The 26,866-nt window shown below is 43.5% G+C and overlaps 1 protein-coding gene across 2 annotated transcripts in view; it reads right to left on the bottom strand.

The window, feature by feature from the left end:
- The window catches only part of LOC148392982 (protocadherin-15-like), a 109,489-nt gene that overhangs the window by 46,964 nt on the left and 35,659 nt on the right, over window positions 1-26,866 (bottom strand). For both annotated transcript variants that reach the window (XM_088384908.1, XM_088384907.1), the window contains 12 exons: window positions 25,626-25,744; window positions 19,414-19,428; window positions 18,878-18,943; window positions 10,037-10,197; window positions 8,561-8,716; window positions 7,416-7,535; window positions 6,890-7,000; window positions 5,601-5,771; window positions 4,034-4,142; window positions 3,776-3,888; window positions 1,583-1,789; window positions 266-400 (listed from right to left, as the gene is read on the bottom strand). In XM_088384908.1, coding sequence (XP_088241034.1) covers window positions 266-400; window positions 1,583-1,789; window positions 3,776-3,888; window positions 4,034-4,142; window positions 5,601-5,771; window positions 6,890-7,000; window positions 7,416-7,535; window positions 8,561-8,716; window positions 10,037-10,197; window positions 18,878-18,943; window positions 19,414-19,428; window positions 25,626-25,716 — 1,455 coding nt within the window. In that variant the 5' untranslated portion in view covers window positions 25,717-25,744. The remainder of the gene's footprint in view (window positions 1-265; window positions 401-1,582; window positions 1,790-3,775; window positions 3,889-4,033; window positions 4,143-5,600; window positions 5,772-6,889; window positions 7,001-7,415; window positions 7,536-8,560; window positions 8,717-10,036; window positions 10,198-18,877; window positions 18,944-19,413; window positions 19,429-25,625; window positions 25,745-26,866) is intronic.

Here is a 26,866-nt window from a genome sequence, read left to right as displayed (position 1 = left end):
GTAGCCCTATTTTAATTTTAAAGTTTTTGCTGGAAATAATTGTATGCGTAATCGTTAATCCAGCTTTTTTATGCCTACACAAAGTAACGGCCATTTTATAATGTACATAGAGTGCCGTCGAATGCCAACTAAAGGTTCTAATGTGAGCGACGTGCCCTGCCCCTGACTTTGCTTCGGCTCTGACCTTCAACTCAAACATACAAAGATGAGACTCAGGTCAAAGGTCAGCGGTAATTTACTGCGGCAAGTAGGAAAGGGAGCGTACTGTAAAGGTGTAGGTCATCTGCTTCTCCCGGTCGACGGGTTTCAGCAACCTCAGGTAGCGGATTATGCCGGCCGAGGTCAAGCTGAAGACGCCCGTTTGGTCGTCCAGGGTTATCTTCAACATGGGGTCTTGAGTCTTTCAGCAGATGAGATGGAGAATACAGCAAGAAACGGGTTACCATGACGACGTAAACGCTTCGTCTCTCTTCCGTAGATGACGATAGCGGATACGTGCTCCTCATAGCGAGGAGTCGGAGGAAAGGCGGGTCGATGTGTTTTTTAACCCGAAGTAATGATTCAGACTCAAACGGGAACCTCGAGTCTCCGTTTTTCGACAAAGGAAAATACGATCCGCGCTGTTGATGAACAATAGCTTCTGGAGAAGCGGACGACGTATTTGTCGTCGGTGTGTTCGATTAGCGTCTGCCACTCTGCTTTGGTAAACATCACAACAGAGAGGATTATCGATTGCGTCGCGCGTCTCTACACTTCCCATTTTCTCCTAAAATGCGTTAAAAAGACGTTTGGAAAGGTGGACTGAGGACTGTTAGAGAAGATATAGAACTGGATCACAAGATCTCACTGACATTATGTTCTCAAATGCGTGCCAGAAACAAACAAAAAAAAAAAATCACAGCACATGGCGGGATTGTAAACACAGCAAAACACTCCAATACAACACACGCTTGCACGGAAGTCAATAAAATATTGACATTTTCATACCACCATCTCCAACCGCTCGTCAAAATAGAAGGTACACCTTTCACAATATGATGACAGCTGTGTCCAGATTGCTGCATTTAATAACGCTCTGTTTACGGCGGTATTTTTTTTTTTCTAATCTCTATTCGGTCATTAAATTGTGCAGGTGTACATTTTGAGTATCTCCATCATCTTAATAGCCTTAAGCGCTTTCCCATGCATACGATGGAGAGATGTCCTGAGTGGGACTGCAGATCCAACCACCAATCTGGGGCCTCATTAGCTAGCAAACGAATCGTAGCCTTTACAATCTGGACTAAATTTGCACTTATTAATCAGACGAGTGTCAACGTGGGTGTACTGTACATTTTCGAGCGCACTCGACCAAATTGAGCTAAAAATGCTGATTTAGTACCGTATCGTTAGAACAACTCAAGACATCCCCATGATAAGATGAATGAGCTTTTAGAAGCCTCCCTTTTACCTACAGGTGTATCATCGGGGGCCAGCTACGATGATGATAAACAATGAAAATGACTCATAAATGGAGATTAAATATGGATCATTATTTTACGACATGTACGGAAATGATTGCCTCGGGTGGGACGATCGTTACCTCCTCGACGTCGTTATCCAACGCCACGATCCCCAGCGGCGTGGTGAGGTTGACCCCGGCCGAGATGGTGGTGCCCACCGGGGACGACTCGCTCACGTAGCCTTGGTACGTGACAAACTGGAAGTACGGCGCCTGGTTGTTCTCGTCGAGGATTTCCACGATGAGGTCGGCGTAGGCCGGCAGGGGGTGGCCGTTGTCCTGTTCGGCCTGAAATAAAATTTGAGGTCATTCTTCTTCCCTAACTTTTACTCATTGAAAAACTTATTTCCTGTCTAATAGGAGTACCGATTTGGCGCCATCTGGCTGCGACATCTGGTTACAACGTAACTAAGTTGAAGATATTGGAGGAGCTTCATTCACATAGGCCATAGCTTTGTCTAAAACAAAATTAGCGCTTTGTTGCTATCGAGTGGCAAAACGGGGTCTTCATAGTTAGCGCGGACGCCATCGTCTACGCCAGCGGCGCCGAACTGCAAAAGGCAACGAGCTCGCCGTGCAACAGGCAGCGGGCTGAGTTTGAAAAGTAAACAAGTCTATCAGTCCGCGCACGCACATAACTCACAATCAATCAAACCGTGGCGGATTGTCTTTGATGAGTCCGCCCGAAACTTATCAATTCAATTCCAACTGTTACTTTGTATTTGGTTGATCCATTTTGGTACCGTGAAGGTCCACTAAGTCAATTTTGAGACTCCGTCTATCCATTTTGTAAAAAAAAAAATTAAATCGGTGAATATTTGCCAATCAAGTAAAATTGAACATTCTTTCACCGCAGTTGCAGTTTGTAACTTGAAAGCACCCAATGTCAGGATCGAAGCGAAGCACCGATATTTGCCGTGCCATCGATTTTTATAACGTGTTATCCTATGCGAGTGTTCCCATAATGTGACTTGAGAGCAGCCCGAGCGGATCAAACTGAAGCGATGAGCTCTATCCAATCAGCGCCCGCCATGCCACCCACACCGAGGAAACATCGGGAAAAACACAAACGAGACACTGTGGGCGGGTGGGGGAGTGAGGCAACATCAGTCGACGCCATGACCTGAAACGAATTCCGTACGCGGGCTCGATTTTGCCGAGCGGCGTGACGAGTGTCGCTCGGGCTATCGTGATTGGTGTTAATTATCGAAAAGCGCGCGTGACGATTCCATATTGCCGATTATACTCGGCGCTATCGGCTGATATTACAACCTGGTTTCATTGCCGCCGCGAGGTCACGTAGGACCGCTCGCCCACAATCTCCTTAACCCCGGGGAAGATGATGCGCTCGCCGTGTGAACATTAGAGCACATTTGAGCCTGGTAAAAGACAGACTTGCAGTGTTCTCCTGAGAGTCTACTCTTTAGCCGGGTTGCTGTTTCTGGCAAGCGGAGCTAAATGACCTCTGCCTCGTCGTTACCAAGCGGGAGATTCAGCTGCTTATCGCTCGTTGGCGTGTCTCCCATCCCTGTCAGTCTCACCGTAGATGGTTTTGTTTTTGTCGGCCCGATGTATGACGAGACCACTCGCCCTCCATTTGTTCCGTGTCTTTGACACGGAGCATTCTCAAGACACCAAAGTCTAATTTTCACTCTTGGTCTTCAGAGGCCGTTCTTAAATGTCAATCAAAACTCCAAGCGTCTTTTGTATCGCATGTATTTCTAGTGCTTCCCCTTTTAGCTTCTTCTGATCTTTTCGGGTGGGGGTGGGGTTCCATGGGTTGAGATTAAGATTCATGCGAGAGAAGCGAATTTTTTTTTTCCCCCCTCGTGAATCGTCACATCTACTTCGGTTCGATCAGCAAAGCGGCTCTTGACACCCTTCAGCGGTTGAAGCTATCTTTGTGGAACAGGTGGACTCGCCAACTCAAAGTCAACTAAATCAAAACATCATGCTCACTTTCAAGATTAGAAGATGGACATGGTCTTGCCTAGACCCTAACCTAAGGTTACAAACAGGACCAGCTCTGCAATCACTTTGATATGAACTGGAACAGCACTAGTGGAGCAGCACAAGTTGAGATACAATTTGTCTTGGAGGAGGGAAACATCTAAATTGTGATACAAACTGGTTCGGCATCAAAATGAACCTTAACACTGGGACGGAAACCAGATCAGGACCAGGGTTGCTTTTTTTTAGATTCCGCAGAACAAAGGAGACAAAAGCAGCCGTGCTGATGCAACATTAATGAGCACATTCCAATTCATCCTTTACCTTAATAACAAGCGTGAACCTTTGATACAAGTCCCTGCTGATGGGCTGCAGGACGTGAAGCTCTGCCGTGGTTTTGTTCAAGGAAAAGTACTGAGGATATACGGCCGGATGGCCTGTGACGAAGAAGAAAGAAAAAAAAGCTGAGAAAAGATGGAGCAGCAAGAGTGATCGTTCAAAAGTCAAAGCGTGTCGTCGCGGCAGAGGTGAGGAAGATTAAATGAGTAAAAATCAATGGTGAGGGCGACGTGATGAACTTACCAACCAAGATGAAGTAACGCACGCCGGGCCTGTCTGACGGCGGTTGGATGTTTCTGTCCATGTCCACCGCCCGGATGGGAGGGGTCACATTGAGAGGGTTCAATTTGCTCTGCGGGCAGAAGACGAAAAGGCAGATTATGATTGTCTTTGAAAATAACCGCGTGTATCATTATGCGGAGAATCCAAGTTTAGTCGTACGAAATTTAGAATTTATATGCCAAATATGTTTCTCTTCGCCACGTCCACAAATATCAGACATATTTTTTTAAAAATGCCATTTTTAGGTCAGTTTATGTTCCACTTGATCTCATTATGGATTATTCCAAATGTCAACTTATTTGTGTTAAGGGCAGGGGAAAATTCTATTTGCCCGACTTCATACGTCAAATATCGACGTCGGCGTAAACGAAGCCGGTGTGCGACTTATAGACCGCTTAATGAACCGCCGCGAAGAGAGCTTTCCAATTAGCATGCTTCGTGACGCTCGCCGATAATAACGTTGCGTATCGAGGTAAACGTATTTGCAACGGCGCGGTCGGGCACAAGCTGACATCCTCGACAACAATTAAGCAGCTTTACTAGATCTTAACATATAGCTTAAGGGGAATATGTTTAGCACGTCATATTTTCAGAGCTGTTCTTTCTATGCGGGTGAAAAGGAGAGAGAGAAAAAAAAAGTGCTTGGCTTAGTCAGACACATGTCTCTCCAAAAATGTCTGGGTATAGAAAAAAAGAAAAAAAATTCGCTCCCCCGGGGTGTATATTTATATCTCCCAGCTCCGGGGTAAGCCTCACAGCCCTCCCTCAGAAGCCCTCTCGCTTTTACAATGTCTGGAGGTGTGCTAAATCCAATCCCCCTGGCTCGGCACAATGATGATTAGCTTTAATACCATCCTTCAGTGGTCATTATACACGAGAGTCGGGAGCCCGGCATTATTTCACATCGACTTAATAGCAGCCGTCGCTCCGTTGTGATTAATTACAATGAAATCATCAATTAACGGAGACAGAGATCCCGGCGGGGGCGACGCTCTGCCGTGATGTTGGGAAAAGAAAAACAAAAAACTGAGCGGGGGGAGGACAAAAGTATATTAAAAAGTCACAATACTGCTTTCAGCTCATGAGAAAGCAATTTTCTTGTAAAAAAGAATTCAAATATTGACAAAGTGGCTGGAGAATGGCTTGAAACTTCAAAGTCACGACTTGAGCTGCACTTGAGACTTGCACGAGTGACTCGTTGCTCTTTGCTATGCGGGGAAAAAAAAAAAATTGCACATTCAGCATGACTACAACATCAGTCCTAATTGAAGTCTGTCACACGCAGCGCTGAGGTGGGAACAAGCAACGGGTTGGGGGGGGAGCTTTTCTTCCGGTGAAGGATTAGCGCCCGCTTCTACGGTTGCCGCTTGAGAGCAGGGGCGAAGCTTTTATGATGAATTATACAGTAAGTACATCGCAGCAGGCTCGGCCGAATAAACAACTGTGGCTGGCTCGTACGTCATGTTCCGGAGTCAAACGGAGGGGAGGCACATCCAAACTTCAATCACGGGTCGACGATGGGTCTTACCGGTTGGGTGAGTTCGGGGATGGCGGCGCGGTAGGTGAGGGGGTTGCAGTCGTGGGTGTTGTTGACCAAAACGCACGGGAGGAACATGGGTCCGAGGTCGTCGCCGTCTAAAACGTCCACCGTCAACGTGGTGGTGGCCGTGCGTCTGTTGGGAGGGTACGGCGCCCGGTCCTGGAAGCGGAACAATCGTTTTTGTCGACAAAATTGTTTCAAATAGTCAAAAGTTTTTTTACTCCCACCTCAATAATCCTAATCTCTAAGCGATTGTTCCCAGAGAGGCAAACACTGAGAACTGAGTGCTTGTGAAGGAAGTTCACAGAGTCCAAGTATAATTAAACTTTTGACACACAGCGAGAGACTTCTTGTAAATCGTACGCTTTTCTTCCATTTGGTTTTCGGGAGAGCCTCTCAGGAGCTTCTTTTGAAACGCTGAGTCATGCCATCGCCCCGCCACCCTTGGAAAGAGTAAGATCAGCTGCACAATGACCATCGGCGGCCTAAATCTTCAATCCTGATGTGTTTAATCTCATAAGTTTACTTCTTAGGGTGACTTATCACTTTGTTATAATGAAATCAGACCCCCGGCGGTGAAATATTTACTGGAATGGAGCCCGGCCGGAGTCGTTTATTTTCCCGTCGGAAAGCCGAGGGCCAATGATCTTGGCCGCTTTAATGGCATCATTAGGATGACTTGTTTTGATATGTTCTGCACAGCGCCGGACATTACACCTCCTTAAGTAGCACTTCAATCAACTCTGTCATGCAAAGTTACTCGCAAAGTGCCAAGGGCGTGAATAACCCAAGTCACGGCAGTACGTGTCGTGAAACACGCCGTCGAGCTCTAATTTCTATTATTTTGTGTTTCGTAAAATAACGCGGGGGGACTTGTGATGTTTTTCGCGTATTGTCGCTAATATTAGCCCGATGCTAGGCTACTCGGAGCTTGTGTCAATCACTTGAAGGTCAATTGGGGTAAAATCAATGAGCTCGTGGCCGTCTTTGACCTTCTAAGGAAGGAGGAAATGTGATGGTTTCATTTGTTCCTCTCGCACACCAACTGTATGCTAAAGGTGCGCCCGAGTCAATTCTCTCCTTGACCACCGCCATCAATTATTCCTCCAGCGTGGGTGACTATATTCTTTCCTTATGTTCACCATTAATAATGCCGCGGAAAAGTTGACCTTTGAGCTGGAGGAGCATCACAGACCAAGTGTACATTTGCATCCAATTGAGTAGGAGAGACTTGGGAGCACTTATACGGAGCTAAATTGAAAGCTTGGAGCACTTACGTTGGCTTGGATCAGAACCAGGTAGCGTGTTCTCTCCTCGTAGTTGAGCCTCTCAGCTAGAACTGTGTGTCCCGATAGGGTATTTGCCACGCTCACCGTGCTGTTGGATTCCTGCAAGGAGCCGTAAAACGACAAGAAATGACGGAGGCGTGACTAATGACTTAGCGACAGCTGAGGAAGTCCAGCCAGGTTAATCGCGACGCCATTTCGACTTGGCTCACTTTAGGGCTGTTGGATCTTCACTACTTTGAATACACAAGGTTGGCCAAGAGTAATAGAATCTTGTGATTTGAACATTTTTAGCAATTAAAATGTTAGCTTAACACAAAATATAGCATGTTAGCTTAACACAAAACATAGCATAGCCATGCTTCAACAACTTTCTCAGACGGTTATAAAAAAAAAACAAGAAATGGCACCAGGCTACTACCGGTTCAGTAGCTTAGCAACCACTGCCAAATAAGGGCATGTTTACGCCAAAGTGAGTAGTAGCCAATGGGAAAGCGTCGTGGGAAAAGTGCAATACCGGGTCATTGGCGTTGTACAGAACGCTGTATTCTATATGTCCATTGGGCCCATCATCGATGTCGGTGGCTCCATTTCTTCCCGAGAAGCCGGTAAATATGGTCGTTCCCACCGGGGTGAGCTGTAGGAGTGAAAATATACGAAACACGGGAGGGGAAAGTCACGTCAGCAGCTCTTTAGATCTCCTGTTGCGTTTTTGTTGTTGTTGCCTCCGCACGGTCATCGCCATTACGCCATCCACCGCATGCCATTAGCAGACACGACCGAGCAAATCAAAAAAGGGGGAAACATTGCCGTCAGCAGCCGGGTCGCAGCTGAGGGCTAATGCGCACCGCTGACAGAATAATAAAAGTAAGTTTGAGAATCAGCGGCCATCCCCGGAGCCGTCGGCGCGGGCCGGGGGAGAGCATTTGTGCGCCGTGACTCACACGACGACGCGGTGATAACACAGCGGACCTTGAGCGTATGCGAGCAAGGCGAGAGTCAAAAGTGGAGATTGATCACGACCCTGCGGGGGAATTATTATCCGACGCTGGGGTTGCGGGGGAGGCGGTGAGGGGAGACGCAGAGGTGAACACGCAGCGTGCTGGAGTAAACTTGCATAATGGCTTGCTGAACCTTCACAGCTTGAACGTACTCGTGGCAAATGAAACACATGCACAAAGAGAGAGCAAATATGGACATATCAAAATTAGGATTAATAAAAGGCCCTCCAGGAAGAAAGAGCCTGTTTACGTTAGAATTCCAACACTTGCACTTTAGCCAAATCCTTTTTTTTATTATTTTACAAAGGCCAGCCAACGTGGGTGGCGGGCGTCAAAATTTGATGATGGTTCTAAACTTTGGATGAGAAATTGTTGCCCGGAGCTTTCATTTTTATTGTATTCGCATTTACACTCATTACAGTTGCAGGCTAACCCTCGTTTTAATTGGACTTCCAAAAAAGCAATTACAAAGCCTCGTTGCACTATAGGGGCGCAAAAATAATGCGAAGATGTTTGCCCGATTAGGACTTAAGTCATGTTAAAAATGGAGAACTGCATTTAGCGACTAATTCCGATGGATCGAAAAGTGAAGTGTGGAGAGTCTCTGTCACCTGAACGCAGAATCAGATCATTTTGTTCCATCGAGAGTTTTTCTCCTTACCTCGTTGACAGCCACATAGTAACGTGGATGCTGAAAACGCGGCGTGTTGTCGTTGCGGTCCCTCACCACGATCCGGACCTCGTGCAGGATGACGGTACCGACCAGCTCGTTGGTGCATTGAACTTGAACCACAATGGTGGTGATGTAGTTGGGAGGCTTGGGGGTGAAAAAAATCAAATCAAAATAATGATTTTGAGCCAGTGTTGTGTGTTATTATTTGTTTGGCAGTGGCCTCGAGTTATCATGAGCAATTTGCTTTTATTTTGGAAGCAGACATTTTCCTAAGTGCAGTCTTTCTATCTGAGCTACGCTTTCGGCATTTTTTCAAATGGTCTTGTTGTCAAATGTCTGCATCCATTTTCTCATTAGCAGCACTTACGTCAAAATCGCTTGCTATATCCATAACGACGAAAACAATTGTGACATTTCAGAGAGGCAGCCGTTCATTAAATTGTCGTGCATGGCAAACAAACAAACAAACAAATGTTTCTTTTCTTCTTTATTTTGGAATTTCAGTAAGACTCTGCAGCCTTTTTTTTTTTTTTTAAATACCGCAGTACCTTGACAACAAGACAAGATTTTATCGACTCTCCGCCTGGGTTTAGTGCACATTGCAGAAGCACCTTACCGGCCTTGTACCGCTTTGCCAAGTTGCATATCTCGCTCATATTTTTCTCTGATTAAGATTGACTTCAATAGACTTGAGCTGCAACTAAGGTTGTTAAAAAGACATTGGTTCAAAATGATAACGCAAGAAAAACACGACAGATGCCCAAACCAAACGAACAAAAGATTTTAAATTTATCTTGACTGCCCATGACAAAAGCAGTAAGGAGACAAAGCGGAACATTTTTGTTTAATTTCGTGATTGACGTTCTTCCACACTCCCTGTCACAGATAATTGCTTTTTACCCCGATTGACCATCAAGGTATAAAGGCTTTAATTAGTCCAAAATTGCAGATCGCTAATTGAGCCTATCAGGCATGTCAAGTTTGATTGATGACCTCTCTTATCTAAAGATGGATGTGAACGTGGGCCAAATGATGACAAAATAACGCAAATGAGCCGCTCACGAGTCTGAATCGGTTTCTATTTCCTCACAAACATGGCCAAAGCATTGGAAGGAGGGAAAAAAAAAAAAAGCAAGCCAATTTATTGCGAGGAGCCAGAGTGGCTATTAATTTCTATTTAATCTATTCTTAATTTTAGTAGCTCCCCACTATTCTCTGGGTTTAAGAATTAATGACCTCAATAAAGAACAGGCTGGAGTTACGATGAATATAAAATAAATGCGTGTTTATAAACCTTTAATCACCAACCAGAAGAGCGCTTAAGCCCAGGCCAGAAAAAGAAACCAATACTTCTATAATGCAAATGGACCTTAACGAGAGACAATTCTTATTTAATTACTAGAGGATAAAAGCAAACCAAAAATTCCAAACGTTGGGTCCATTTTGATTTTGTTGCATACTTACATCTCGGTCCAAGACGCGGCCGGTGCTGTTGAGGAAGAGCCTCTGCCTTGTGGGTTCCAATATGACCCAGTAGTCGTGGTTGTCCAGTAAAGTCAACGAGATGGTTCTGCCCGGGTCCTGGGCGCGGCCGTTGATCTGCATGTTTTCCACCAGAACCGTGCCTGAAAGCAAGATTGAGTGGAATTCAGTGCAGGGAGGACATTATTTATTATTTATTATTATTTTTGAAAAAAAATTAAACATGCTAGCAGTATATATATAATATTTGCAAGATGCTAAAATTGTTTCGAACTGTCTTTATTGACGTCTACTCGAGCGTCATGGAAAGGAATTGTTTCTTGGCACCAAGATGATTTATGATGGCAGCGAGGCACTACTTTTGTCTAAATTAATCTCCTCAACTCACTTATTACATTATTATTTGGTTCCAAGACGCCACAAAATGTTCCCAAAGTAACGGTACTTCCCTATTACTGAACTCTGAATGTGTCCAGTTTCGGCCATGTTGGAATAAAGAAGCCTTTCATGTGGCCGTTAACGATTAGCCCGAAGGCGGCCGGCACGTCGGCGTCAATGGCTAACCTTGTAATTACTATCGATTGAACTTGACCACAGGACTCGGACAGCTTTCGCCCTCCTGCTGAAGGCTGTTTGTTTTTTCTAAGAGCTGCTAAGTCACTTGACTTTTAAGTGGCTCCATTAGTCCATTAATTAAATAACTTTGGCCTGAAAGAATAAGAAAACTTCGGATCAATAGTGAAAACACTGACACTGATAGCTTAGTCGTCTGAGACCTTTCGGTTCTCTTGGATTACCGCAACGTTGCCATGTAAACAATCATGATGTCATCATCATGGCAGCCGGTGCTGTTTTTTCTGTTAACCTCAATTATCTCGCCCGATGAAACATATGATGTCTTTATCCAACCTTCATGCCCAGATAACTTCACATAGCAGCTGTCAGGTGCTACAATGCGCAACCTTGCTAAAACCTCAACATGGCTAAATTAAGATGTGTTAGTGCCATAGAAGCTTTCCAAATACTTAATTGGGGCTAACAGCTTTGGATATTTTTTGACAAGACGTAACGTGTGTTGCGTCTGCGCCAACGGATATCATTCGTTTCATTTAGTACCGAGAAAGGATCCAAAAGACGCAATTATGTACAGCACCTCTTTTATCATTTTAGATTTCCGTGAATATGGTCGTCATGGGTACGCAGCCACATGCTCCAGTGCGGCCCCCCCCGAGCAGATTTTTTGTCAATGAACAGTCCGCCATCCTCTGAAAGTGGGTTAATTTCAGTTTGGGCGACACTATCTACTTTTTCACGTCGGACTAGCAGCCTGCTAATTTGGTTTAGGGAATTGTCTGTAACTGCCAGATTGCAAACGTCCCTTCCCGATTCCAAAGTCATACACAACGGGCAGCAGAGTTGCACTAACTTGCCTGATGACTTACATTAATGTGCAAGTAAGAATGTTTGTAAAATACTTCAAAACAAAAATGGGTTAGCAATCTAAAGTCAACACACCCCTGCCAAATTCCAAGTCAGGCACTTTAAATGGCAGCTATGAGGACTCCCATTTTTGCAACATTACAAATTCTGAACACACTCCTGATATAAGAGGGTGTGTATACTTATGCAACCAAACTGTTTTTTTTTTAAATATCTATTCATGACAGTGAAAATCTTTTTAAATGATTTCCCACATTTTTTATCCCACAAAAAACTAGCAAACAAACAGGGGTGTGTAGACTTTTTATATCCACTCCATACGCTTTTATAGATCCCTTCAGTGCCTCGCTCATGGGAGCCTTGACAAGCAGTTCCTATCTGACATATTTTACAGCAAAGTGCATCCCGTACCTACAAATAATGTCCTGCTCATGATGGTCACGGTATTTTTTGACATTTTTGGACAATTATACTCCCAGCCTTTGTTCCAAATCAGGTCACTGAGGACATAGTATAATTTAGTGTGAACATTATTGCAACGCTGACTTCCCTTAGCAATTTCCGAGCAAAGCACTTAAAAATACTTCAGGGGAGCAAATAAAAGTCTGTCTGGATCCATACCTTAATCTGCTCTTAGTCATCAAGTCTCAAGTAAGCATTGAACTGTTAAGAGACAATCAAGTCCGAGTCAAAAAATGGCCTCTCGTATAAACAAAGTATTGTTCAAATTAGGACTTGTTGCCAAGTTATTACTTGGACGTGAGGGGATCAGGCTTCGAGTAATAATTCTTGATGAGCAGTGTATGCATTAAGCAGGACGCTTTCATCTCGCTGTATAAACTCATAAACTTGGGACATGAGTCTTGAAAACATAATTAAATGCTACAGCGTAACCTGTAAAAGGTCAGAACTGAGCTCGGGTTGTATCCGAGTCCTCCGCAGCTTCCAATTCCAAGATGTCGTCGTGATTTACAGCCCGGGGCGTCTCTATTGATAATAAATGTCAGACAGACTTTGTGAGTTTGTCCAGAGTTGTGTTGAAAGACATCCAAAGTATCGTGACGGGCTTCTCGGTCACTAATAAATAATTTTCAATGTTATCGTACGCGGCGAAATCGCATGACGACGGAAATAACATGTCAGGGAATGTCAAAGGTTTTCAACGTCGGCAACAGAAAGCAACGTAGCTATGGAATTGAATTTTAAAATTCAGAGTGAATTCAAAGTTTGAAAGCAAAATATCTCATTTCAAAGACAGACGCGACGCCGTCCGTCCCCAACAGCTACAACATCTGCGAGACTCAAAAATAGCACGTCTATATCTCCCTTTTTTCCAACGACTACAAAGAAAATACGAGAAGCATATGAGCTTCAAGCATCTTCCTGATATTCGAATGACGGAGTGCTCGACGGCTACTTAAGCGGATGTCCCAAGAGGGAAAAACTGTCGTCACCGGAGAACATGTGGAGAAAGTCCATTAGAGCCTTAAAATGGCTCACACTTTACAATATGAACAATAGCTGTCTATAATCCTGAGGGAATTTAGAAAATCAATTAAAACATGCTTTTATTCCCACAAAAGAGGCCAAATGCGTCTTACAAGCTTTTGATTGACAATCCCAGTCGAAGTTTCGAACACCAGAAAATTCCATAAATGCGCTAACAAAGCTAGCATTGGTAAACGATGCTCAACACACGTAGACAGAAAATACTGTACTTTTTTTTTCCCTGTAACAAAAAGCTCATTTCCAGCCTGTTTTATTACGACCAAATCATGAAATAAACATTTCTTATTTACATGACTTCCCATTGAAAAAGCAAAATGCATTAAGCAGCTATGCTAATATGTAAATGAGGCTAGCTAAGTGAACATTACGTCAACGCCGCTTCCTCTATAAAGTGGTGAGAATAAGCACAAATTGAATTACAGCTGGCGCGCGGGCAATTATGACGACCATTTATCCACACAATACTCGTTAATTGTGGGCTTTATTTGCATATCAAACAGTGATGGGCTTTGAAAAGACACCTTTGCAACGGGGATAAACAATTACTCAACAATTACTCAAACTGATATTGATTAAATCACCTGATTATTCAGCCTGACCTTAAGATCATTGAGTATATATTTATTCAGAGCAACTTTTCGTAACATAAAAGGCAAACATAAAACATGACAATGTGCATGTCGGGAGCGTCACAAGAACGACACAAATCCTCCAACCCCTGCCGACCTTTTGTTTTGCGCTCTAATCCAGGAGCAGGTGCGCGCTAATCCGGTTTTTTTTTTTTGTATTGCTACCATAGCCCCCTCTAATTACATATTGATGACCCCGGCAATCATATCTGGACGGGATCACACGGGGAACCTGTTCAACATCTAATGAGACATCTGCGTGAAATTATAGAAAACACGATAAACAGCGCGTCACGCTCTCTTACGCACATTGTCATTTTCTTTTCTTTTTTTTTTTCTCCCTGAAAACATTTCTCGCCATACACTTTGGAAATGAAGCACACAAGAGCTTGTTTTGCTCCGCATAAGCAAATTGGCCACTTGGGCAACGGCAGCATCCAGATGGTTGCTCTCCACCTTGTTTTTGCAATACCCTTCAGAAAAAGAGGAATCGGCCATGTTTTATAAACACACTGGACTGAGAGGATGAACGATAAGAGGAACTGTTGAGGAAGAAAAAGTGGCATTAATTGCTTGGACGGTTCTGTCTGAAATGACCAAAAAAAAAGTATGTTAGCTTAATGCTAACACACAATGGCAAACACCATAGATGAGCTAGTAGCTAGCGTTGCATCTCTGGCTTCCTCAAACACATTTAATGAGTGAGAGCAGTCTGGTGTGGTGCAGTTTGCTTAGCCATGCAGAACATGCACGCAATTAAAAAGAGTAAAAAAAAAAATCTTTAGCGGCTTGTCAGTTATTTTCATGAGGGTGGAAGGACAGACTCCAGTGAATTGGATTTAAATTTGTATAATTAGATTTGGTGGCTATTTTTATAAGGCTGACTTTCCCACTATATTTCCTCCAAATAAATCAATAGAAAATGCAATCACCTTATGGCTTCAGGGTGGTTAGTGTGATTAAATGAGGCAGGTTTTATTTTACAGTGAACCAATAAACACGGGAATGCCCCTAATAAAGGATTATTTTCAGGCTTGTAAACAAGACACCAGTTTTTTTTTAATTTAATAGTTTCTTTACACATGGTCAACTCAAAGTCATTAAACTTCACTATGCATTGTTGCTTTTCGACTCGCCCGCCTATTTAGCGGCGTTCCAAATGATGCTTGTTTATGCAAAGCTATATGAAACTTTTCCGTTGGCTTCCGTGCTAGCAACTACTTTTTGACTGACAGCTATAGAATTGAAGAAAATATGCACTCATGTCTTGTAGACTTTCTGAGTTGGTACAAGGTCATGTTTTTTTCTTTTTCTTTTCAAAATTAACTCGGGAAATGGGCAGAATACAAACAACTAGAAGCTAAACTAAGGACAGCGTCCAATGAGAGTGAACGGCATCATCTGTACTCTGCTGCGATGCCGTCCTTGTGACATTTCATTACCGATCACAAAAGGGGAAAAAAAAAATGGCAGTATTCTGTCAGCAGGTACGGTAAACACTCCGGTAATGGAAAAGATCAAATACGGCCGAAGCAATAACCTGCGAGACGATGCCTAATAGTGTAAGTGACTGAATTAAATTGAAGGGAGGATAATGAGTCCATAGCGACGTCGATCTCTCTCCACTCGCTCGGGCCGGCTCATCTCATTAATTGTTTAAACCGGTAAGATTTCAGAGCTGCCTTGAGACCTTTGAATCCACAAGGCAACTCGGCGGCCACCTGGTATTTTTGCTATGGAGAAAATACGAGCCTTTTTAATACAGGTTGCCAGGTAATAACGATCTGCCTTTCAGCTCGCTGCGGCGTTTTAATGACACAAGGTTGCTCTTAACTCCGGGCTCTCTCGAGTGAAACGGCCCAGAACGTTGGCGGGAGAGAGCGCAAAATGGATCCTTAAGGTAAAGGAAAATAGTCCGAAAGAAGTCTGCAGTGTCTCACGTCATTCATGGGCGAAGATGTGACATCTCGTTCTACCTGACGAGCTTTGCGAGGCTGATTTATGGATCAGCTTTAGAAATGAGCTGAAACGTAAAACAAAACCAAAAAAAAAAAAAAAGGACACGTATGCTGTTTTTCTCCTCGGAATGTTGTCAGTAGGACACAGTTGATTGGTGAGACGACTGTAAAGTGAGCACAAGTGCATCAAGTAATGACAAAGTGCTGCGGTTTTGGAATTGCTATTGACAAGGTGGCTCAAAAGTCTCCCTTCAGAGATTAGATTTAACTTTACCAACTTTGACAAAAAGTGCAGTTTAGCTTCTAACCAAAAGTGCAAATGGAGCACAAAAGTGCAGAGTGAGTCTGTATCAAATGTGCATTCTAGTAATCCAAAGCAATTTAAAACTCTAGTTCGAAACGGTTTCCTTCTGGTGCAATGACTTAGGGCCACTGGGACCTAACACCAGAACTTCTGTTTTCTTTGCATTAAAATTCCAAAAGTTCATTAACATCTAGGCCTTCATTATAACAGAGATAAAAAAAACACCACACTTTCTTAAGATTGATCCCAGGGGCAGAAAACACAATGAAAACAGAAAGGGTCTCGAAATTGAACCCTGTGGAACACCATAAGACATACTGAAAGTAAACAATGCTAACAAAAAAAATTCTGTCTGTGCCTACCTGGTGTTGCAACTGACCATGATTATTATTCGATACTAATATTTGTTGTGACATTATGTTTGGTGGTCTACAATCCAATTTTTCAAATGCTAAATGTGGCTCAATAAATATCGAGAAATACTGCTTTGCAGAATCAGGCTGCCCGGGACTAAAATGTTTTCTTCTCCTGAGTGCTCCCACTCACGCGGCAGTCATTTATCAGCACAGTGAATCCATCCTGGCACATACAGCATATAAAAAAAAGAGCTCCAAATTGACTTCTCCTGAATAAAGACCTCTGACAGCGATTATTACTCGTTTCCTATATGCGAGCGTGTACATTGGAGGCAACAGTTGGTACAAATCACAAATTTGCCCAGACAAGATAAAAGCCGGTTGAAAGCGGCCTTGTTTATGGAGACGCTAACTAGCGCTTTGCATCAACCAGATGAAACATTTCATCCAGACACTCCCACTGCTGACAACCACAGCTCTTATCCCCTAAATCGCCCAATCTAATTAACCGCTTCGAATTTATCTGGTAGGCCGAATAAACAAAGGGAGCTTATAGAAGACAGCTAGGCTTTTTGCGCTTATGCGTACCTGAAGTGGCAGTTTAGATAAATTAAACATTGCATGCTTCATTTGAACTCCTCGACAGCGATATTCCCTCGTGAGTACTCAGACTTTCTCTGAAGTTGCTTAAAAAAAAAAAGTATTTGAATCAAAACAAGCAATAAAAAAAGTTGCACGGGGAAAGTCTTACTTTTCAGAGCTCGTGTCAAAGGTTGTTGCTGTTTTTGAAGGAATCAAAGAGAATTTCATCACAGACAACTGATGATAAGAAAATCTAAAGTGCGATGACAGGTGGAAGTGAACAACAAACTTCCCTCGTCTTGTTTCTCAAACTAAAGTAAAATATATTCTGTGAAGAGCCCGGGAGAGTCAGAGTGCATGTTTGTTTGTTTTAAAGAGAACGTCAACCTCAAAATTTTCTCTGAAATAATATGTCTGTGCAGCTCAACTAGTCCAAACATGTTCTGTTTCGTTTGTGGAATGTGAATTGAACAAAAAAAAATTCCACCTGTCTATCTTAGTGGGCGGCCATTTTGCCACTTGCTGTCATATGAAAATGACATCACGGTTGCCAGGTCTCAGGTCACAACCAATCATGGCTCACCAGTTTTCTGAGATGTGATTGGTTGTGACCTAAACCTGACAACTGTGATGTCATTTTCAGTCGACAAGTGGCAAAATGGCCGCCCCTAAAATGGATAAAAACAGATTAACTCATTTTCCACAAACCTAATTATGAATTAGAAGGTCGTGTTTTGACTAGTGGGGGTACATGCAACATATTGGAAAGAAACTTTTGGGGGTTGATTTCCTCTTTAAGGACGGAACCAAAATCCATTTTCAGTTTGACGGTAAACTTTAACTGACATTGAACGACATCATGTTGGACCTCTTTAGAGAGGAAAATACTTGAAATTGAATCCACCATAAGTAGTGCTCTCCATATTGTAGCAATTGATTCAAGAGCTATCAACAAACTCTCCCACGCAAGTAAATCAAATCGTGTCTGGAGTTTTGCAGCGAGTGAGCAAATTCAAAGCAGCGCATACCGCCAACGGGATTACAATAATTACACTCAGGTGATTGTGTTTTCTTTCTTTTTTATTGCCGTATTAAAACTCAGTGATTAGGAAAGACCCGGACAAGGACGCACTTTTATTGTGCGCCACTTCTCGGCACGCGCCGCGACGGCAATGACGAGGTGAAAGACATTTAGATGGATAATTACTTTGGTCAATAGCGCCGGCTCGGTCTGTTTTACATTCCATTACGGCGAGGACGAACGGTGGGTCGTTTCATCACGGTCGGAGATGAATATAAAGGGACGCCGCAGCCTGAGGGGAGTCCGCTCGCAGGTAAATGAGGAGTTTATGAGCGGGGGGATTAGCGCAAAGCCCACGCATGCAACGTGCGTCAGCAAGGCTTTCAGCTGTGGGCTCATCTGGCCTCCAAGTGCTCAGCGAAACACCAAATTACAGCTGTAGCCGAGTCTTTACTTATTATAAAAACATTTTTGACATTTGTACACTTTCACGATTTTGCTTACAGCCTCAGTCTAGACAACTGTTATTATTTTTCATCAATTTTGGGTCACATGCCACTGTGACTGAAAGACTTTTAGGGTATCATTTCAAAGATCAAAACGGATCAAATTTGATTCGACCGAAATATGTACAATGAATGTTTACTTTCATGTCAATTTCCTTTAATTAACAAGCTTCCTTGTTTCAACCCTCTCATTAAGCTCTGTTGATGCTAATACCTCCAGAGAATACACACCGATGACATGAAGACCTCTCAAGAGGACACATCAGCAATTATTCACACACTCATCAGATGCGAGAAGACGGCTCGCTATCCAAAGCCGAGCTTATGGCTGATGTGATCGAGGAGCAACTCAAGTATGTCACGTGTGCCTCAAGCATCCACCATTCTCGTGTTGCACACGTATAGTATCACATCATCCAAGTCATTTACACTAATCAGCTCAGCGCACAACAACACTTATGATTGCCAACATGTTTGCTAATTTGATAGTTAGCACATTGTGGCGCTTTGCTACGTACCGTTTGGGCTCTCCTCGTCGATGGTCACAATAGTAGCTGGGGGGCCGGGCCGGGACAGCTTACACTCTGTCAAGAAAGGAAGACGCCGGATTTAATAATTGTCGTTCTTGGATATGTCCCACAACAACAAAACAATAGAATCATAGGAGCAAAAATTTCACTTCATGAATCATCATTAAAACGCTTTCCAGTAGTAGTGGAGGTAAAAAGTGAAACTCAATAATAAGGATTCACGATACAATATAACAGACATACTAATTGGACTAAGGTGGGAACAAGAGTTGACAATTTTTTTTCTTTTATTAGACGGTGGCATGGTGGGCAGCGTGACAGGGACAGCAGACAAGCAGGGCGGTCGAAGCGGCGGTATTAAAAAAAAAAAAAACGCTGATGGAAGCCACGCCGGGCGAAATGCGACGAGCTGACGGGGCGCAGGTAATGAGAGAGGCCGCCAGATGGGGCGGTGGGGGAGATAAGCCGATGAAAGGGGGAGGGGGGGTTACACGAGGAGGAAACTAAAACAACAGCCCTCTTACCCTCATATTGCCAGTCTGAAGATGTTAGTAGAGCCAGAGAGAAGCAGAGTAAGAAGCATGAGGGGGGAAAAAAAGTGAAACAGTTGTGGGAGGAGGGGGAAAAAAAGATCATTACAAAGATGAGCAGTTATTAAAGCACCAAGAGAGAAAAAAAAAAAAGGCGACATCGGAGAAATGCATTATGGGTGCACATTTACTCCTGCAGCCGGCCGGGCTTGATGGGGGCAGCGTTATCAACATGAATCAATTCAAACACTCAAGCTCACTCAGTAATTTTTTTTACTGGTGGAAGAGGATGAAAAGAAAAAGAGTGCTAGCTGTTTATTTTACTTTACTATCAGGAAAATGATTCGAGGTACGACCTCAACTTGTCAGCCGATCACAGTAGTGTAAACGGAAATCCGCAACATAGTGAGAACACATAAAAAAATAATCATTACAAAAACATACATTTAAACTTGTAAAAAAACATGGAACGTGGAATCTTAGTGTTGAAGGAGTTTCATTGAGATAAAAATAGTGCTGTGCCGCTATCTATATTTCGACAGCCTGAAATTCGAACCCAGATGTGCCAACCACGATTTCTTTACACCGCTACCAAATATTTCGAACCTTTTTGAGGTCTGTTTTAAGGCATTGAGTCCCTAGCGGCTTGGTCTCCTCTTACATGACGAAGAGGTCGGGCAGTGAGTCAGTGACACCGCGTTAAGAGTCACCGTTTCGGGTTTCGCACCGGCCTGCTGTCCTGAAACAAACACGCACCTGTCGCAGGTGCAAGTGAGTGCGGCGTTGTCGTATAAAATATGAATACGAGGCGCATTTTAATCAAGAGCTAGGCCGCGCTGTTGGCAAACAGACGCTCATGGCACTTTGCCAGCAAATGGCAATAAAAGGTAGCCTAATATGTTTTTGTTCATGCATGATTGATTAAGTGAATCTAAATTCTGCTTTAGCGCACTCGCTCCGCTATCTTGGTTTAACACCCGCGCGGTTAATTCCTCAAGTGCACTCACCGCTACCCCACCTCCGAAAAAATAATTAGGCAACCTGCTCCCATCTGCCGAAATGAAAGCGGAAGTCCGTAATAGGTGCAAATTGAACCAACTAAGTAGATAACGGTCGGTGGCGGCTGAGGAATAAACAAGAGGCTGCATCAAAACTTAAGTATGCAAATGTCTCCATGATGCAGACTAAGTGAGAGAGTGGAAGGTAAGAGTGTGTCAGAGAACGTAATACCGAAGCGGAGCAATCATATAAACACAGCCGGCGGTATGGACAGTATCTCAAATTGACCTTTAATAAGCAGTGAACCCGAATGTGAATTCCATTCCATGACAGTCGAGAAACATTACAGCAAGGGAAAAAGTATTGAGGCAAAGTAAAACTGCATTATTTATCGATCTTTGCCAAGCTAACTTGAATCTAACCTGAAATATGAAAAAAAAATCAATGATTTTATGCTTAAAAAAATTAACCAATGGGACAGTTGCTTTAACCGATCACATTTCAAATTCACCGGACTTAAGAGGAAGATTTTTCCATCATCTGGTTAATTGGGTCAAGTAAAAACTATTACAGCCGAAAAAAAAGGCAGTGAAAAGATAACTTCTGCTCAGTGACATTTACTTGTTGTTGTTTTTTTTCCTAAAGCAGAAGGTTCCTCTTCCTCCAATTGCCTGTTCTTTCCCGTGGATCCAACTGGAAAAAATAACCTTTTTAAGAAACCGATAAATCAAAGACCTTCCACCGCAGGGTCCAGAAGTTGAAGGACAAAAAAGTTAACAAGCGATACGGTCCAGGAGGGACATCGTTGCAATCAATCATGCAAAGAAAAAGACGGAAAAAAACCCAACAACATAGAAGCGCAAAAATCTTTAGTTCATTAACCTTTGCGCTCTGCTAGCTGTTTGTGACCAGCTCACTTTTACTTTTTTTTTTTTTTAGCAGCGTAAACTTCTTAAAACGTTTGTCTGATTTTGTCATTTGCATTTCCGCCTCGTTAATTTTATAATCCACAAAAACGACATGTTTTTATTTCCCAGACACATCCGGTTGGGGTAAAATGGATTTCATTCTTGATGCAAAATTTAGAAAATGAGTTATTGGCAATTATAAATGAATGAACAAGGGGACAATTCGACAGTAATATTCTTGGATTCCAAAAACTTTTTCAGGGCCGTGAAAAAGCGAAAAAGTGCATCAAATCGAACAAAGCCTGAGGGTGGTGAAGTGGTGCTCCAATTGTGAAGCAGAGGAAACAACATCCATGACGAGGATGGCCAAGTGCCAAACAGCAAACCTCCATTAACGCCAACATGCAGCTGTAAACACCTCTGCCCTTCCACGAAATGTAAATATCTCATACCAAAAAACATTTCGGAGAAAACAAGATCCCGTTAACAAGACGTCAAGTGTGAAGGTTAACGACGGGACTAATCCTCACAATAGCGGGTGATTTTAATTTCCCTGTTGGACTTCGAGAAAATTGCATGGATGGAGGTGGGAAGAGTCCAGACAGACGAGACCTGGCAGAGCCGAGTTAGACGGGCACCGGGGGCACATGTCGCGTGCCAGGCGCTGCTCGTGGGCAGATGGCGAGTCGCAGCAAACAAGCAATTTGTGTTATATTGAGGGCGGGAGACTGTGTCATCATCGCTTTTTAAGAAAATGCTGCCTTGTCTAAAGAGGAAAGTAGTAGTTTAGCCTAGGTTGTTAGTGGAAATGTATTTTTTCCAAAATCAGATTTATCATTTGGCTTAATGTTGTAAAGACATTTTGAAATTACGTATATATTGAATCCTAGATTTTAGTATATTCAAACTTTAGCAGCAGTGTTAGCTAAAAAGCAACAATAACGCTAACAAATGAGCTGATCTTTTTAAAGGCACAAAATGTTATCATCGCAGACAGATTTGAATTGTTATCGTCCTGTATCAGGGGGCATATCAGAATGTAGATATTGTTTGGCGAGATGAAAGCCTTTGATAGGAGATTCATTATCTTGGAAGTCTCACCAGTTCCTTTGTGGAGGGCCGAGAATTAAAACGCGCCACTCGAGCCACTTCCTCTTCCGCAGTAGGCAATTTGGTGGATTAATGTTGTTCTTTATGACATTTTCCTTAATCGAGCCAGGTGGGGATTTGTGTTCGGCGTGGCTGCCCTCTATTTGGCAGGTTAAAGCACTTGGCGCCTGCATTTAAGGGGTCGACGGGTCGGGAGAAGGCTGGCAGTGGCGCAGACGACCAATCATCGCTAATGGCCGCCCATTAGGACAAATTAAACATTGTTTGTTTTGGTTTTAGTCTGTGCTGTGGAATTAGAGGATTATCTTTACATAACTTATAGTTTGAAGTGACTGCACCAGTTGATATACAAATGTAAATCCAATTCATGATGTTCTGACATTGCTTAAATCTAGGTCACATGATTTATGGAGACCTTGCGGCTCCATTTCTGCCATGTTTTTAATATATGCCTTCGGGTAGCCTTGGTTAGGTTCTGCCATTTTGTAAATGGATTTTGGGCAAAATGGCTTGTTGTGTAGTAGGCAGTCACTCCAAGAAAAGTTGCCTTATGTGCTTCTATGGGCAAAGGACAGTAAAACAATTATGGAGTATAAGAGGCGTGCCTCAGGGGTCATATGTAAGTACACCACACTTGCTGTTTAAGCGACCCTCAAAATAGTCTCATTCCCAAATCTATAAAATCCTCTAAATGATATTTACAGCTCATTTCTGTTCTGATAAATATTTCTTGATGGTGGTAATATTTATTAGCATAATACTGCTCTTGTACCAGGTCTCATTTTGATTCTGAGCAACGACAGATCTGAAAGGAAAGACCTCAAATCATTGCCGGCGTCCTCATGCCGGAGCGAAATTGCACGGATCAATGCGCAGGCAGACAGAGCTGCTTGGTTTCTTTTTGCATGGCATCTCCAACGGGCTCCCTTGTCTCGCCGATCATTACCCGACAAGTCTTCCCCCGTTGGGAGACTTCTCGTGGTAATTGCCCGTAGGTTCTTATTCTGCAGGGTCAAGATTGGGTGGATGCGTCAGAAGCGACAGGGAAGAGGAGGAAGTTTGTCGTGTGGTGTTATTGATTCGAACATCAGATAGAGGTGTAAATCAGGGAGGGGCAATTTAAATGCTGGAGGGAGCAGTCATTTTTCATCAGTGCTACTGCCAGGCCACACAGGACCAGATGAATGGCAAAAAAAAAATATTCTAAATATGAGCAAAGTCTATGTATTTAAGCAGTTAAGTTGCTCATCTGTGTCGGAGAGGATCAAAAGGGAATTTTCGTCGCCGTCTCCGGCGATTAAGGGTCGCAATCAATGCCCCCCCCGAGAAGCTCCAGGCAGGGCCAATTGGTATAAAACCTCCTGCAGTACGACGACCCCCCTCCACTCAGTCTCCATCCTGCACTACGCTGGAGCCTGATTACAACCCACTGGCGGACAGATTAAACCCCATCCCGCTGTCAATCCAACGCGCCCCCCTTTTTCCAACTAGCCAGAACCAGGGAGGCACATCTGGCCGCTAATCAGACACCAAAATAGACAACAATTGTGGGTCAGAACCAATGTGCAGGGAAAGGATGGCGGCATGGTGGTCACATGACTGGAATAGCAACTAATCCACACCCTACACGTGTAAAACTGATGTGCGTTTACATACGGATTAAGCGTCCGGAGGGATTTAGGTGTGATGTATGACCGCTTTACATCTGGCCGCTGCCTTCCGGATTGTGGTTTGACCTTCCGTGACCCATCGTTGAACTAGCCGGCGCGGTCGTCTGCACTCGTGTTAGCATCGATTGGTGTACAAGAGGTGCAAGGCGCCGTTTGAGCATGTCAGGAATACTCCCGGAATGAGATTACAGCAGCAAAAATCAAAACGAGAACATGAAGAGAGAGGGGATTACTAATGAAACATGAAACGAGGGAGCGGAAAGGCGAGTGAGTGAACGTGTGGTTCTCTTTGGTCTTTTGGATTAGTGCAGATTAAACATCCCGTGCCTTGCTTATTGTCTAAATACAAACATTCTGTTTGGTGTTATACGACAGCAATGACAATGGACAGAAAGAAAACAAATGATTCAGTTCGATTCAGATTCAGTGATTCAAACACACCCGTGCCATATGTTCGATCCCAATCATGCTGACATCAGCTAAAGGTGCTTCCAGGTGGGCCAGGGAGGGAGATTTACGAGTGAAAATAAAATCCGCCCCTGCTTAAACCGAGATCATATCTCTGGGTGGAACTAAAGACTCACACGGGCAGCCTCATTGGCTCTGAGCTAATAAGAGCAAAAAAAAAAAACGCATTCACATCCATTCTTAGGAGGCCACAAAATGAGAACGTGTGGAAAGTGGCGTGCTTAAAATATCAGCAAATGATATCACACACCGCAATAGACGTGTGTATTTGAGACATTGTTTCATCAGCTTTCCACTTTGCCTGCCCTCGAACAATGTGGGGGCCCCTTTTGTCAGGATGTATCGAGTCGCTTAATATTGTAAACCAGCGAAGCCAAATTGCCAATCTCGACGTGCATATGTTTCTCGAGTTTCCTGTCAGGCAACAAGAAAAGCTGCTGAAACGCAATTAAACACCCCCGTGTGCTGCTGCTGCTGATTCTGCTGCTGCTCTTGCACTCCACACGATTACAAGAAATTAATGGGGGTCGTGAAAAAGATGGTTTCACCAAAACTAAGACTAAACACTGCATCGAAACTTTTAGAATCCATAAAGGTAACCGAGCGGATTGTCGCTAAACCAATCTAGTCGTAACGGCGAGAATTTCCAGCCGTTTTGGATCAGCTAAGTGCTAGCCATACTAGCGCTAAATGCTACGTTGCTAGGAGCAACGGATTGTCCTACCAACACAGGAGTGTCTGCAGAGGGGCTCATTTTAATTTTTTTTATTTCATTTTAAATCAGTAAGTAGCTTAGCACTATGCTAGAAACTCCCTTGCGTTTGTTGTTAGCATGACGCTAGTGGCCGAGACGTATGTAATTAATTTTACAAAACAAAATAATCATTTTGTCGCATCAAGGCCATCATCGGGATGAAAAGTTCTTCGCACACACTCAGATTTCCTCTTCTGTTGTTGCAACAAAATGTCAAAAGATGTCAGATGGCAATAATCGTCTTTTCATTCTGGCTAAACAGCACGGCTGCTTTTTGGCAAGAAATCTCGCTCTTACCGTCCGTATCTTGGCCCCAGACGGCTTTTAGCGAAGACAGGATGACCATTCCTGTCGCCAGCCATCTGATAAACCATCGGCCCCGTCGCATCTTCTGTCAAGACTTATTGTCTGCCAACCTGGAGGAGAGAAAAGAGATTCTCATCACAAATATGCTCGGGAAACCAACAGCTCTCCTCCTTCACTAGGCTGTCACTTTTAGTTTGAAGCACACTGAACAGAGAGAAGACGCTGGCAGTTTGGGATGAAGCTCAAGTATTAGTTCCGCCTCAATCTTAAAACCCCTGGTGAATTCTTCTCTTGTGATGCTTTTTCCCATAGCGGCTTTCCGTTGTTGTTTGGAGTGGCTCAGGTAAAATGCATGCTCAATAGGGTTTAAATGACTCAAGTTAATGAGGTAGCATTGTGGAACAGATTTGCTACAGGGAAAAAGAAATGTTTTCAAATCCAAACCAATGATTTTTGAGGTTCCACTGCATTTATTTACATACGGTTTATCCGACACAGCATTTTAATGAGTCAATCGCGATTTTACAGACCGAGTGTTTGGGGTTGTTTTCTTGCTCCCAATCAGTTTATTTCAGCTGGCAGCATCTTTCTTCAAATTGGCTCTATCTGTAGACTTTTATGTTGATTTGTCTGCTGCCGTCACGTGAAAAAAAATATATCTCCAATTAGATTAGTGAGAACAGCCCAGAAGAAGCAACACAAGCCCAAGTTATTAAATCCGTCCAACTTTGCTTGAACAATCGGCCAAAAAAGTACAAATCGTTTGAAAAGATTTCAGATGAGCTGGAACTGAGATTGTCAGCCGGGGTTCTCTCTCAAGACGTTCAATCTGAGATCCATTTGATGGAAATTCCTGCCATCACTATCCGCAATCACGTTAGCAGCTGCTAGTGTGTACAATGTCACACTGTTCCACTTTGTCAAAACTTTCCTGTCGGTTAAACCTTCCTCCAACTTTTTTCTCCCGGCAAGTTCACAGCAGGTAGAGCTAATTCTCCCGCCGCAAAGTGACAGGGCGTGAATCGGCGCGTCCGTGATGACAGTGTGATCAACCTTAAGTGCGGCGCTCGGGGGAACACCGTGCACCACTTCCCTCAATGAATCTACCTCGCTAGCGCCGGCAGACGTGCCTCGACGGGGTCACGCTTGGACTAACAATGGAACAGACTTCTAAATAGGACCAGTTATTCTTTTTTTTGGAAATGTCAGCAAGCTATGAACTAGCAACATAA

The sequence above is a fragment of the Syngnathus floridae genome, chromosome 9 (assembly GCF_059516105.1).
Source record: "Syngnathus floridae isolate MCC-2025c chromosome 9, RoL_Sflo_1.0, whole genome shotgun sequence".
NCBI classification, from domain to species: Eukaryota; Metazoa; Chordata; class Actinopteri; order Syngnathiformes; family Syngnathidae; genus Syngnathus; species Syngnathus floridae.
This window is presented reverse-complemented; position numbering and strand designations above follow the sequence as displayed.